The 15,906-nt window shown below is 43.5% G+C and overlaps 1 protein-coding gene across 1 annotated transcript in view; it reads right to left on the bottom strand.

The window, feature by feature from the left end:
* Positions 1-1,635: 1,635 nt before the first annotated feature.
* Positions 1,636-15,906, bottom strand: part of LOC115556180 (BMP/retinoic acid-inducible neural-specific protein 3) — a 55,298-nt gene continuing 41,027 nt past the window's right edge. Inside the window, exons 4-9 of the mRNA XM_030373334.1 lie at positions 15,497-15,687; positions 8,528-8,633; positions 8,050-8,286; positions 6,589-6,811; positions 3,520-3,862; positions 1,636-2,565 (exon numbers count right to left, since the gene is read on the bottom strand). Of these exons, the coding sequence (XP_030229194.1) occupies positions 1,795-2,565; positions 3,520-3,862; positions 6,589-6,811; positions 8,050-8,286; positions 8,528-8,633; positions 15,497-15,687 (1,871 nt within the window). The 3' untranslated portion in view covers positions 1,636-1,794. The remainder of the gene's footprint in view (positions 2,566-3,519; positions 3,863-6,588; positions 6,812-8,049; positions 8,287-8,527; positions 8,634-15,496; positions 15,688-15,906) is intronic.

The raw sequence follows: 15,906 nt of genomic DNA, 5'->3' as shown, positions 1-15,906 counted from the left end.
GCAGCCATGGAAGCACCCAAAATGGATCCAATGATACTGTACTAGATACCCAACCTAAAAAGCCTCGCCCTCTTTCGAAAAGAAGCCATGCTAAAATGCGAGTAAATCTTTGAGTTGCACTTGCTTTTGAAAAATGGAGACGGCTAAGAGCCAAGAAAGATTTCAAGATGGGTGCCAAATTGTCCAATTTGAGCTTTGAGGTTTGTCAGTCTTACAAAAAGTCCACGTGAGCAGCTCTATAATTTGCAAACAATAAATAAATTGTTCATGCATTAGCTGATCAACTTAAAGTGTATGACTCGCCATCGCTTGTCATTATTAAAATTGAATAATTGCCTCATCTCAAAATATAATTTATCGACCGGCACATCTTGCGCTTGTTTTTTCGTTCAGTGTCCTCTACCTGACAACCCGTGTGAGCTCCGAGTGTGGGGAGGAGGAGAGGGCAGAGACAACTCTCTCCAATATTGTGTATTTGAAATGCAGTACATATTTTAAACGCTTTGCGGCAATAGCCCCTTTTACACAGAGATCTTCACAATATTGCTGTAAAGATGATCTGTCATTATGCTACCTTTGCTTTTTAACACACAGCCAAAGCTAGCTTAATGCCGGAAACAAAGGTGAGAAGTGTAACACAATGTATCAGCGTTTAGTGCGGCGTTAAATATTGGCATCAGGAATTAACGTTACTTCCTAAATAATAATAGCGGTTGATGGCGAGTGTTGAGATGCGTATGCTAGCACTGCACACTCTTAAAATCTTAAATCTTAAAATGGCTGATTTCTGCGAGCAATGTGTTCCTCGTTCAATCAGAACTAGGTTGGAGGAGATATTGAAGAGAACCATGGAGCAGTTCAAGGCAGAAAGGTGCATTGACCTTAGACACCGTATACGGAGACGTTAGGTAGTCTGTTTATTCTTCAGACATGGATAAATCCCCCGGTGGATGGTTGCAAACATTATGTCATCACACCCCGGTCCCGCAATACCAGTTCAAGATTGCTACACAGATGACGGCTTGAAGGCAGAACAACAATGCCACCCCATTCCTTGTCTGCTGGCTTGAAGGCAGAACAACAATGCCACCCCTTTCCTTGTTTGTATGTTTTATACATAATGTAACCATCTTGAACAGGCTGTGTAAAAGGGGATAATGTTACATTTAATACCTTCATGGTTCTAGACACCTTTAAATGATAACAAAATGCAATGAGGATGAAACATTTTCCACAGCTGGAGTGTGTCATAACAGTATGTTTTAATATCAATTTTATCTACAAAATCTTGACTAACACCACTGTATTCTGGTCTTCATGGAAAGTGCACTGTCACTGAAGCAAAATAACATATAAAAATTACAAACAAATATACTGTACCATCGTTTAGCTTAAAACATCCATTCATTTGGCCTCAGTATGTACGGTATAAATGGGGCTCATATAGAAACAGGATGATTCAACATGATATAGTATAATTTGAACTTTCATGTGACTGTCATTTGTAAGAATCTCTGGTCTTGTGTAACAAGTTGTGATTTCTTCTTTGTTTTCGCCAAGCAAGACAAACCAATACAACATTGCTTCCCCTGCTGATAACTACCACTCCCATCCCCCTCCCACCCACCCCACACCTTCAGTTTATAACATAATTTGGTAAAAAATAAAATAAACCCACATTTATCTCCATGGTTCATGGTTATGACTCCAACATAACCTTGTTGCTGCATCACAATGGGCCATTCCGAATTTCCAACATTCAGTTTTCCCATTTTTGCTTCACCATAGCAGCCGCTAGCTGCAAAGTTTGGTGGTTTCGTAATCCTGCGAGTTAGGCAACCGAGAGCTGAATGCTTGCAGTGAGGCGTGTATGCGGACAACCTCACTTGCCGTGAGTTTGAGCCGATGGCGGAGAAGACACGCAAACAGATCCAACTGCTGTTGTCCGGGAGGCGAAAGCCGGTTTATCCGGTCCCTTAACTCCAGGAGCTGGAGCATGGCCGTGTCCTGGGAGCCCTGGGTGTACGGGTAGTCCAGCTGCAGGATCAGATCCCGGATGGCCTCCGGGTCAAAATGCATGCTGTAGCCAAACACCTGGATGCTGTTGATCTTCATGTAGCCCAAGTTGTGGCCGGGATCCGTCATTTCCAGAGGCTCGTAATAGACGCTGTCATTGGTGCTCCCCGGCGTCTTAATCCTGCTCCGAAGGTAGATGTGGATTGTCTCAAAGAACGTCTTCCATTTGTTGCCCAGTGTCAGGGTCCAGTTGAAGCACTCGAGGGGGAGGTCCAGCTTGTTGGACTGCCAGTCGGGGAAGCTGTTCTCGTTGACCGGGATGTACCAGCTCTCCGAATGGCTCCCGCCGAAGGGGTTGATGTAGAGTGTGAGAGCGGGCTCCAGGGTGCTGTTCTTGGTCAGGCAGATCTGCAGGGACACGCCCAACAGCATGTGCACCATGTTGGTCTTATACTTGTTGCTCTTCAGTGTCAGCAGCATCCTCTTCCTCCAAGAGGGGTCGAACCAGCTGTTGAGCCGCATGTCGTTGCTAATGAAGATGGCGTGGACCTACCGGAAAACACACACACACGTACACAAAAACGAAATGATATGCCAAATTGTTGCCAATAATATGCAGACATGCATACACACACAGAGATACATGTACACACAGACACATGAGCACACATGAACATGCACGCGCGCACACACACACACACACACACACACACACACACACACACACACACACACACACACACACACACACACACACACACACACACACACACACACACACACACACACGCATAAATGCAAATCAAACGTTATCAACACATTAAAATATATTCAATCATCATCAAAATGACCTTGAGTGATCGGGTGTTTTGTTTTTTCTTTTTTTATATTCAGATTAACATTCTGTGGAAGAGTTATGCACTTTCATTAAAAACTAATGTGATGCAAAGTAATAAATGACTACTGGCCCGTTAGAAGAGGAAAACTGAGGAGGGGTCTCTCGATGTTCGAAGGACCCCCACAACCAGATTAGCATAAAATGACATAAAATGACACATGGCTATGTGAGTTTAAAGCCAACTCAAGGTCAAAACAACAATGCTTACGTCAACAAGGCTATACTCTTATAGTTTCTAATATTCTAATGTGCTATACTAATAATATAAGTTACATTCTGGTCACAAACTCTGGATAGGAGTTATAATTAACAACATTAAATCATCATATTTTTTTACTTGAGAGGCACTGTGGAGGATCGATTTGGTTTCCCTTTCTTGATCTCTGGGGCTGCATATCGTTCAGCGTTGAGAAGCGCAGACGGCTTTCGTGATGCATATTAACATCAAGATACTCAGCACGACACCTTGGGTCTTTTTTATCCTTTAGCAATAGGCTTTTTTTTTTACCTTTAGATGGCAGCAAACTCATGCATTCCGAACCATGCTTGCATTTACTCAAACGGTTTTAACAAACGGTTAAAAACACTCTAAAGCGAACAAACACCTCTAGCCTGCGGTCAGCCCTCTGCAGCAGGTAGCGCAGCTCCAGGTCCTGAAGGTCTGTCTCGAAGCCCAGGTAGTTCTCTGTGGAGTCGGCCACCATCGGCCTGCAGGCCCCTTGCACCAGGGCAAAGCCCGCATTGCAGCCCCCACAGCGGGTGTGGTTGTCTGGGGCACAGGCAGCGCACGCGGGGCCCTCCCCGGTGACGCAGGGCGGTGGCAGCTGACAGGGGCTGTGCTCATAGCGGCATGTGCAGCTATGGAGCTCCTCAGAGAAGGTGCCCAGCTGGTTGTTCTCCGAGCAGTAGAGCAGGGACTGGAAGTGGCTGAGCCAGAAGGACCGAGGCCTGCGGGAGGGCAGAGGAGTGGAGAAGGATCAGCACAGGATGTAGTTACTGCTAGAAAAGCACAGCACTTGCATAACACATAGTAATGCTCCAACAATGAAACCTGTGCGATTTTTAGTTTATTATAGTGTGTGTTTGTATGTGTGTGAGAGAGAAAGGGCAGGAGATAAAGATAGAATAGGTAGAATAGAGTGACAGTGCCATGAGGTAAATTGCAAGTGAAAGAAGGTGGGGAACATAGAAAAATAACACAAACACACACACACCAGGGCTGAGAAAAAATTTGACTTTGATCAGTTTGTGACATTAGGAGTGCGCTCTCAGCCGTAGGGGTAACCGACTAAGACATACACATGAAATCCCTTCGTGGCCTGGGTTTTTTGATATCCGTCTGAAGCACTTTGCTATGATCTCTGCTGTGCCTTTTATCCCACTTTCAACGTGTCTGCAAAACGCGACGAACACGACGTAAATGCTGCTGGCCCTGCCACTTAAAAGCAATGTTGTTTTTCCTTTGATGAGGGGCTTAATGTGCTAAACTTAACGATGGCCCAAGATGGCGACAGGTTAGTCTCTCTCTCTCTCTCTCTCTCTCTCTCTCTCTCTCTCTCTCTCTCTCTCTCTCTCTCTCTCTCTCTCTGCGGGTACAACCACCTGCCAGTGCAATGGTATAGTGTGGGAGGTCTTGGAAGTCCTGAAGGTTACACAATGTACTCTGGGGGATCAGCAGAACGTTTTAAGATTTCAAGATGGCCTGATTGAAAATCCGTTCCATTGCAAACTCCCATGGGGACCATGGAAGAGCGAGACTTTTTCCATTTCCCCGCGCTATGCCATTAATTCCTGCAAGGAGGGCACCTGTAAGTTGGTCTCAGAATAGAGCAATTGAGTATCCAAAGCATGGCCGCTATGGTGCTTCTGGCAGAGGATTCGGGGAATGTCATAATGGTTAAGGTTAATGGTTAAGGAACGTGTTGAGAGAAAGAAAACATGGCATCATGTAAGGTGCCAATACTTTATTTACTTTTTATTAACCCAGAAATAAATAAAAACGTGTGACATTATTCTCTTGTTTCTAGACTCTCTGTGGTATTTACACACAAGGGCTTCTTGGAAAAACTCTCCAATTATTCATTTGGATAGCGAATTGTTAATTCATTGTTGTGTTGGTATATAGTTGCATTTGTGCTACTATAACAAGCTAGCTCTTCATTCAAGGCGGTTGATACATAAATGCTGTTTGGGGCTTGCGTTGCTTTAGAGAAAATGCAATAAATAGGTTTTATTTCAACCAATGCCTTAGCCTTTACAACTTTAAACGTATGGGTTATGTATGCAGGTTGGTGAGATTATGATGCAATGCAATTGTTGATTATATAATAACAAAGAGACACCATGAGGAAATATGTCCATGAATTGTGCTCATCCTTTGTATTAAAGAGGAAGCATTATTGAAGGTTCCTAAAGCCTTTGAAAGAGAAATTACAGCACTTTCAACATTCAACAGCTGCAATTTTTTGGTCAAAAGTCAAATCCAGCCGCCATTTTGTTCCAAACAGAGCTAAGGGCGGTCTTATGATTAATTCAATAGAAATCCAATTTGAATAATTCAAAAGCAGGTCTATTTATTTGACCAATTTTAATAGTTTCCTAGGGGCTTGATCAGAAGCTTACATGTAAGGAAAAGCTTCTCTAAGCTTAATCTTTTTCTGGTGCATGGTGAAGAAAAGCGACTGGAAATTGGACTTTAAGCGTCATTATTGCCTAATGGAAAAGGTTTGAGCTACATATGCTGGTACAGTCAAGCCAAGCACTGCTCTTTTCATACTATTGTTCACTCGTTACAGTCGAGGACAGAGAGAAGGCAGCGAGCGGAAGCAAAATCAATCACATCTCTCATCTCTCCCATGAGACGCGATGTCATTACTGTGTGTATGTGTGTGTGTGTGTATGTGTGTGTGTGTGTGTGTGTGTGTGTGTGTGTGTGTGTGTGTGTGTGTGTGTGTGTGTGTGTGTGTATGTGTGTGTGTGTGTGTGTGTGTGTGTTGGGGGTTGTGTGGATGTGATTGTGTGCGCGTGCATCTTTGTGTGTGCTTGTTAGTGTGCATGTGCACGTGTGTGCTTGTATGTTTGTGTACTTGTGTTCATGTGTGTTTGTGTGTGTGTGTGTGTGTGTGTGTGTGTGTGTGTGTGTGTGTGTGTGTGTGTGAGTGTGATTGTGAGTGTGTATGTATGTGTGTACACGTGTGCCTTCAAGCGCCTCCACAGACTGGCAGGCATTCCTTCCTCTATCATGTTCCATTGAATATGGAGATTCCTATACAGTGTGAAATAGAGAGAGTGTTTCAACACTTGCCAGGAATAACGTAGATAAACAGGGGCTGGGATGGGGGTGCTGCCTCGCTTTTAGCCAAGTTCCCCAGTGGGCGGGATTATATGCACCACATAGATCAATGATCCATGTTTATTTTGATTTTGTGGCATCAAATAGAGAGAGTATTAAGAGTTTGTGCGTGTGTGTGTGAGAGACGGGGAGAGAGCGAGCCAGGAATAGTTAAGAGTAGAATGGAATCAAACAGGCGGCATTAGCAGGTAACATCTCCAGGCAATACTGAGGCCAGCCTTCCTTGATTGAAGCATACATTGGGTGACGGGGGTGTTTTGTATGTATGTGGGTGTGTACGTGTCGGCACACATGGGTAGAGATAACGTAGTGGGGGCTTTACCGTTCCCTGGGTAGGTGGATGTGTGGCTGTCTCTGGCAGCGCTTGCTGAGGCTGAATAGCTTGAAGACGACCCGCTGGGCCCGTCTGAGCAGTGACTGCATGCTGTTCTCCAGCTGCTCGTAGCGCCACTGGAAGGCGCTGTCCAGCGACCACGTGTGGCGGATGGCCGAGACGTTAAGGAACACATTCTGGGGCAGCCTCCCGAGGAAGCTTTTGAACTCATCTTTTTGTTTTAGATGTTGTTGTTGTAGATATGGGAGAGATAAGAGGGAGATAAAATAGTCAGTAATGCTACACCAGTTAAATACTGTGTGATTTTGGTTCTAAAAACATACGTTTTTGTTGTTGTTTTTGAGCCTACATTACTTGGATAAGTGTGACGCTATTGCTAGCAGCCACAAGGCCAAGTTTGAACCCCACGTACATACGCATAAGTCACACTTAGCGATGCTCAATAGCGACAGGATCACCGCAGCGCATTCCGATGGTTGTCACCAGTGTTTAAACATGCTTCTGCTCCGACTACTGGCATTTAATCCTGCTGACAAGGCAGCGGTAGTTCTGCAAAGTCTTTTCACGTCCCCTGCTTGAAGGACACTTTTATGACACTTATGAGGAATTCTGCATTCTGGGCACGCTCCTGCCCTCTCTTCTCACCCGGCTATTAAAACATAAACTTTGAAAGTAATTGCACTTAGAGAGATTTCCGCCAAATTTCCGGAGCAGAAAAAAGGCCTCCATTTTGATTTCACCTGAGTAATAATAGTCGAGGCAGGGTGACCGAGCATGGCAATAATAACCAAACATTATGCTAAGTGCTTCTATTCAGGCTGTTTCTGCACTGATGTGAAAAGGCAAACGGGCCATAAATGGGTTTTATAGTTGATTAATCTGCTTCAGACATATTGTAAACTACCGTAGGTGAGAGCTGGTGTTTTTATTTTTTGTCTTTACCTGCTGCTATCATTGAGTTGATTTGCTAGGTGCGCACAGTGTTCCAAAACTAGGGAATCACAGCCTCTCATTACAGTTTAGAGGCCTGTAAATAAACCATCAGGGAGGAGCACGGGCCTACTACCCTACCGTAATCTTACTTTGTCACCAGTGCCAAATTAACGCAAAACTATTACATTTTCTCTTCATATTTTGAACTTGCTCACATGTATTACTCTTCTTAAAAACCATTACAAATAGGGTTGTAATTGGGATGGTGATAAGGTTGGTAATTGAAAATTTAGGACGATAACCAGTAAATGATACTGAGGTGAATAGTATGATCAGTGATCTGGAATTACATTTCATGTGTTAATTAACAGAGGATGTGATGGGCTGGAAGTGAGAAATATGGAGAGCATAACTCTGCGTCCTGGAAACAGTGTCCTCTATCAGCCTTGCTGGTCACACCCGGCAAGGCAGATAGAGGCCTTGCAAGTAATCCAGATTTTTTTTTTCTCCTCTTACCTGATTCCTCAAAGTCTTTGTATAGCATTCCCCATGTCTCTGTGATCCTCTGCAGGCTTTCTTCCATGGCCTGAATATCCATATAAGGACAGTTGCATTCTGGGAATTTTGGATTGCACTTGCACCAGCAGTCGTTCTCCCTGCACACAAACTCTCCCTCTCCGTTGCACGCAATGTAGCTCAGCGCCGCCTGCACAAAACCTTCCCTCAGGTAGTTTGGGAGGATGACCTGCAAGCCTATAAAGGATTTTAGTGCCACAATCAAACCCTGAACTTATAGAGACAGTGGAGGCAGTATAGTGGAGTGAAGTGACGACTGGAGCTTACAAGCTACTGAACAAAATGTGCATAGGTTATTTCAGCCTTCAGGCTTCTTATTTTGTGCTGGTACTGCATGCATGCTTTTATGGGTATGTTATACAACACACTACAGTGTCTGCCATGGGTATGTTTGAGGCTGTAGGCAAGTAACACTTACCTTGCAGCTGGACCTTATTTTCTGGGCTCTGCACAAGAACAGAGCTAACGGAATCAAGGTTGTCATAGTTACTGCATCCGAGAGGACCGGTTCTTGTCTCTGTCACCTGGGCAACAGAAATAACACAATTCCCTTGCATTTTTCATCAAGTGAATACATTTACATTTGTGGAAAGGTATTAATCTTTAGAAGTACTAAATTGAAAGAAAAAAATGTGAACAACAATGCAGGAACCCTCCTGCGTTTTTTCTGATTTGCTCGCTCTTGTAGTGAATTTGCATTGGCTTTGACATTTCAATCATCACTCATCCATTGCCAAAGTCAAACGCCAGCCCTTTATAAATGCCTAAATACCAGAAAGAGATCGATTTGGGCAGAGCATGGAAGAAAAAAAAGGAAAACTGCATTGAATCATGGTCATGCCAGTCTTTTCTTGTCTCGTCGAACACCAAATACACCTGCATTGACCTTTTTTACAAAACAGCTCAAGCTAATGATGCTTTCGCACTTAAATTACAACAAGAGATCTAAGCTTCAACAAATCTTTAATTGTGTCTGAGGTTTTTTTTGGGAGCAGGGGTGTTCAACAAAATGGTGGAAAGCAATTTTTCTATCTTTGTGGTTGCGCGACAATGCATTTCTTTCGGCAATTTGTCCTGGTCAAGCTTGTCAGCGGACAGTTGGCGTGACATAACAGATGGATGAGGTGGGACAATGAGGGTCAGCCGATCAGTAAGACAATCATGAAGGGCTTGGAGGGACTTGGGAGCCCAGATGAGCACTGTGTCTCTGCGGAGGGAGAGAGGGAAAAAAACTGAATAGAGCTCCATAATCAGCTTTCAAATCCAGGAGGAAGGGATTTGCAGGATGGGGGGGAGGCTGTTGAAGAATAAATATGCTCTTTAGAATGGGGGAAATTGAGTCCACCTTGGTGCCATTCTTCCTGTGGTGAGATATTGACATGCCATTGTGAATCCCTTGTTTTGGCCACGGTGGAGTCTTACCGCTGATACGGATGTGAGGAAATTAGATACATGGGTGGATTTTCCAAAGCTCTTGAATATTGAATCTCTGAGACGTTATTTGATATGCCATACGATATTGCTATATGGCAAACGTTGACTGATGAGCAGAGGATTCAATTTCCGCTCTCTATAGCAGATCATATTCATTGCAGATACATTCTGGCATATATAAAACATATTTATTGGAACATTATTGGCCACCTGTATCACATTGTAGAGATTTCAGAGCAAAGTAGGGGGATTGTGAAAATAACCATAATGAAGCTACTTCGCCGTTTTGTAATATATACTCGGGTGTTGAAGATAATCATAACAATATGGCCGTTCACCAAAGAGTTTATACAATGTTGAAACATTTGTATTGACATTTTCAAACAAATGCACATTGAAGATTTTGAAGGCGGGACATTTAACTATGTGTTTCCTTCCGTGCAAAGTAATTTCCCCCCACCAAATAAAGGATAAGAAAAAAAACACAAACTTGAAAAATACAGACAGTACTGTGAACTGTGGATAGCTTTGGACCACCGATATCAACAATAGAGGCCCTGGTATATGTAAGCGCTTATATTGAGCCAACGCTAGCACCCAAATGATCACCCTGAAATCAAATGAAAAAAATAAGATTCTGCGTGTTCCTGTCCCCAGTCTCGTTCATCACTCTTTGTAAGACACTCACGGCAAATATAGTCGACATCGATTTAGTCTGGGAAATTGTCAAATCATAACACAAATGATCCCTACCGCTCTCAACAGCTGGGGCCATTACTCATTGTGCAAACAATCTGGAGCGATCACTTGGCTCCTAGAGATGCACTAACTCTCCTTTAAGAGACCAGTTTTTTATTCCATGAACAGTTAAAGAAAAAAAAAAAAACATTTGTTCTTAAAAATAAAATAAAATGCTTCCCGTCCCACACACACACTCTCACTGCTGATCTTGTTCAATTCCAAAGTCACATAGAAGAGCCCTTGTCTGTTGCACTTGTCTGCCACTGTGTGGGTCAACACCTTGTGGAAATGATGTACATCTTCCGAGAATGTGTTATACTCTCTCTCTCTCTCTCTCTCTCTCTCTCTCTCTCTCTCTCTCTCTCTCTCTCTCTCTCTCTCTCTCTCTCTCTCTCTCAATTCCCCAGTGATGGAGGTGATGCTCTCTCGTCCTCCTCTGCTCCCACCTGTCAGATACGCCCGATGACTGCCTTTGGAGCGTGACACCATCTCTTGCTGTCTCTTTCGCCATCTTCTCTCATCTTTGTCTTTCTACACATACATAAGGAATTCCCCCACCTCAAAAAATAAGATCCAAGGCATGTGCTTTCAGACTGAGATGAATGGGACTGTGGCAGCTGCTGACAAGCATGCATCCCTCACCCGGCTGTCAGGGCCTAGGGCCCTCAGAAGGTCATAGGGGCCCTCAGAAGGTCATGTGGGCCATCAAGGTTCATAGGGGCCTTCAGAAGGTCATGCAGACCCTTCAAAAGTTGACGTGGACCCTCATGTAATTCCAACTGTATGTGGTGGTGTGTTAAAGTGTTGGCATACCGCGTGTGCAGCGTTGTCATAATATCCATAAAGATGTATTCTAAGTCCAGTGGGAAGAGATGCCCTGATATGCTTCACAATGCAAGATTTGAAATATTAACAGGAAAGGAAAATACATTTTAATCTGATATCCTTTAAATTGCTCTATACTTAGAATAGAATAGAATAGAATTCTTGATTGTCATTGCACAGGAAAACTAAATTGGATTGCAGTCCTCTTGGTGCTTTATAAATAAATAGAGTTATAAAAATAATATAAAACAATACAAAACCATACAATGCTCATCCTATGAGGGGCCGCCTGGGACAGAATTCATACTTGGTCTTACAAATCTTGCATATACACCACTATACTCATACACACACACTATTATACACTATTATACTTTTACATGTATGTATGTGAGTGTATAGTCGTGCATGTGAGAGAGTATAGTAGTGTATGTGAGAGAGTATAGTAGTGTATGTGAGAGAGTGTAGTAGTGTATGTGAGAGAGTATAGTAGTGTAAGGGAGTATAGTTGTGTATGTGAGAGTATAGTTGTTTATGCAAGAGAATATAGTAGTCTGTGTGAGAGAGTATAGATGTTTATGCAAGAGAATATAGTAGTGTGTCTGAGAGGTTATAGTTGTTATGCAAAAGACCATAGTAGTATGTGTGAGAGAGTATATTAGTGCTTGCGAGAGAGTTTGAATGAAACGGAAGTGGGTTTGAATGAAACGGAAGTGAGTTTGATTCCTCAGTTCCTGATTGGCTGACAGAAGAAGCGGTAGCTTCTGGCGCTCAAAATACTGCGCCGTCATTTCACTATTGAATCTCCAGCGATGTTGTTATGCTGCGTTCGCACCAAAAAAATATTTGGACGCTTGTTCGCGTGGTCGCCTGAGTTTGAGAGAGGCTTCCTCTTCTGGCCGCCAATTCATTCTCAACCATGGCCAGTCTCTACGTGTTGTGGAAGTACCAGAGACGTCGGAAAAACCGATGCATTTGTTTAGGATTCATAATATCATCCGTTCTATCAAATATTCTAATCCAGAACACTCCGGGAGCTCCGGAGTTCAATTGTAATGACCACGGAAGAGGCAGTGAATGAAGTATTGCTTAGACAGCGATTTATTAGATACCACCGCTAATAAACCGTAGGAACACACACAAGACCGGTAACCACGACAACGCCGCTGTTGTGCCAGAAAGTGATTTCAGCCGCGGGAGCGCGCACAGCCTCTAAAAGCTAGGCTATGTCGCCTCGAAACGTGTGTGTGGCAGCAAAGTCTGATCAGTCATACTAGTCAATAGCACTACAGGACTATTGTCCGCTGTATTAACACAGATAGGTTTTTTAAGGTGACAAGACATCGACGTTGTACGGGGATCGACGTCTGATCTGTCATACTAGTCAAGACTATGCAAGAGACTATAGTAGTATGTGTGAGAGAGTATAGTAGTGCTTGAGAGAGAGTTTGATTCCTCAGTTCCTGATTGGCTGACAGAAGAGGCGGTAGCGTCTGGCGCTCAAAATACTGCGCTGTCATTTCACTCTTGAATCTCCAGCGATGTTGTTATGCTGCTCACGTGGCCACCTGAGTTTGAGAAAGGCTTCCTCTTGTCACCGCAAATTCATTCTCAACCATGACTGGTCTCTACGTGTTGTGGAATTACCAGAGACTTCAGAAAAAACGACGCAGCCGTTTAGGATTCATAATATCACCCGTTCTATAAAATATTCTAATCTAGAAACCTCCGGGAACTCCGGCGTGAGTCCAGGAGCTCTATTTCTAAATAATATGAGATTGTAGCGTCACAGGGTTTGGGAGATGGGGGCGGGCCTTAGCGGGGGAGCTCTTGTCGGGATTCGGCTACGCAGGATTTGTTGTGGTTACCGGTGTTGTGCCAAAAAGTGTTCAGCTGCCAGAAAGTGATTTCAGCCGCGGGAGCGCGCACAGCTAGGCTATATCGCCTCGTAACATGTGTCTGATCAGTCATACTAGTCAATAGCAATACAGGACTATTGTCCTGAATGCTATCAACTCATTTTAAGGAATATAAAACATTTCAGTACCAAGAGAGGGCTTGAGATCATTTTCTGGCAGTAGGATACGACTCTAATGTGTCATATTTTCGCTTTAATTATTACAGCTGATAAAAGAGACTGGATTCGTTCTTATCTACCCCACATAGCCCACATGAATGTTATAGAGTCAGTTTGAATCCTAATCTATTCAATGTGATAGGACCTACTCATGAATGTTAATCAATTCATTTTGGGAAGAAAAAAACTTCTTCTTGAAAAATCTGTAAGGTGGGAAAAAATAATGCATAGTAAGAAAATACATTTTTTATTGTATAAAAAAGACACACAGAAATAATTTCGATTAAATTGGTTTAAAAACATAAAGAAGGATAATTGACTCACAGACAGTAGTCCTGCAGTGCTATTGACTAGTATGACTGATCAGAAGTCGATCCCCGTACAACGTCGATGTCTTGTCACCTTAAAATACATATCTGTGTTAATACAGCGGACAATAGTCCTGTAGTCCTATTGACTAGTATGACTGATCGGACTTTGCTGCCGCACACACGTTTCGAGGCGATATAGCCTAGCTTTAACAGGCTGTGCGCGCTCCCGCGGCTGAAATCACTTTCTGGCAGCTGATCACTTTTTGGCACAACAACAGCGTTGTCGTGGTTACCGGCCTTGTGTGTGTTCCAACGGTTTGTTAGTGGTGGTATCTAATAAATCGCTGTCTAAGCAATACTTCATTCACTGCCTCTTAGGTGGTCATTACAATTGAACTCCGGAGCTCACGGAGTGTTCTAGATTAGAATATTTTATAGAACGGATGATATTTTGAATCCTAAACGAATGCATTGGTTTTTCCGACGTCTCTGGTAATTCCACGACATGTAGAAACTGGCCATGGTTGAGAATGAATTGGCGGAAGGAAGCCTCTCGACGCGAACAAGCGACCAAATATTTTTTTGGACCAAACGCAGCATAACAACATCGCTGGAGATTCAATAGTGAAATGACGGCGCAGTATTTTCAGCGCCAGAAGCTACCGCCTCTTCTCTCAACCAATCAGGAACTGAGGAATCAAACTTACTTAAGATTCATTCAAACCCACTTCCGTTTCATTCAAACTCTCTCGCAAGCACTACTATACTCTCTCACACATACTACTATACTTTCTTGCATAACAACTATAATCTCTCACACACACTACTATATTCTCTTGCCTAAACATCTATACTCTCTCACGCACACTACTATTCCCTCTCACACACACTACTATATTCTCTTGCATAAACAAAGTATACTCTCACATACACAACTACACTCCCTTACATACACTACTATACTCTCTCGAATACACTATTACACTCTCTCACATACACTACTATACTCTCTCACATACACTACTATACTTTCTCACATATATACTACTATACACTCTCATACATACATGTAAAAGGAGTATAATAGTGTATGTGTATGAGTATAGTGGTGTATATGCGGGATTATAATAGTGTGTGTAAGACCAAGTATGAATTCCTTTGTATGAGATTTTGAATGCATGATGAACAATGCAAAAGACAATATTCAGTATTTCCATGGAGTTTGGGATTGTCCCATGTTTACCAGCTTTCTCTTCCACCTAATAATCGTACTTAGGCCTCCGTTTGGTTGCATATGATGCAATTAGACGTTGGCTGGCCGGTACAACAATGTACTTTTACGTGATTGATGTTGGTTCTAGCTGTGTGTGTGTGTGTGTGTGTGTGTGTGTGTGTGTGTGTGTGTGTGTGTGTGTGTGTGTGTGTGTGTGTGTGTGTTTGTGTGTGTGTGTGCTATTGAAGGGCCTTGTGTGTATGCAGGTCCAGGGGTCAATGGACCATCCATCTGTCATGCTATGGTAGATAGCCATTGTATCACAAACTGTAGGACGAGAAGGGCAGCCGGAGGGGGGGTTGCTTGACGCAGTCCTCTTCTCCTCAATCACCTTATTAACCTATGCTATCTAAAAGTGACCATGGGGAGGAAAAATCAATCACGTGCCCCCAGTTTACCAAGATCATTTGTCTTTTTACTATTTTTCCCCGAGCATATATGCTGAAGCTAACTTCAGCGAGTTGTACTCAGTAGCATCTAATGACCACATCCCATGGGGGGGTCGCAGTCCTGCAACCCCACACCCTCTCCCTCTCCACTGCTCACTGCTCCGCTGTTATTGCCTTCATCGGTATGTCCGCCTACCATCTACGCTGTCATTTACAACCCCAATGTCCCCCTCCACCTAGTCATCGCACACGCACAGACTGACATATGTAGGGGCTAGCATTAGCGGCTGTCGTTAGCAGCTAATTTCTGAGGTTAGAGATTAGCGGTTAGCTTTACCTTGATGGCCGTGGAGGCGATCTGGATGTGGTGCAGCTTGCGCAGGGTGCTCTCTCTGTCGATGAAGTAGGAGGCGGCCAGCTGGTGCAGGGCCTCCAGGGTCACCGCCGAGGAGTTGCCCGAGTAATCGCTCACCTCGGCTTTCTTGCTTAGCTTCCTTTTGTCCACAAATATTGTGAGAGCCTCCTCTCCTGCCGCATAAGGGTGTCAAAGGGGAAATCACATGAGGCTCGTTAGTAATAAAGTGTTTGGAAATTTTAGGCAGAGGATACATTTTTAAAGATGACTGTGGCTCTGGTTGTCACGTGGATTGGATACCATGGCATCTTCTGCATCGTGTTTAATCATTGTATATTTGTGTTGGTGTCGCTGCATATTATGACTACAGGTTACCTGTAGTCTAGTATATG

This window comes from Gadus morhua, chromosome 12 (assembly GCF_902167405.1).
Source record: "Gadus morhua chromosome 12, gadMor3.0, whole genome shotgun sequence".
Lineage (NCBI taxonomy): Eukaryota > Metazoa > Chordata > Actinopteri > Gadiformes > Gadidae > Gadus > Gadus morhua.
This window is presented reverse-complemented; position numbering and strand designations above follow the sequence as displayed.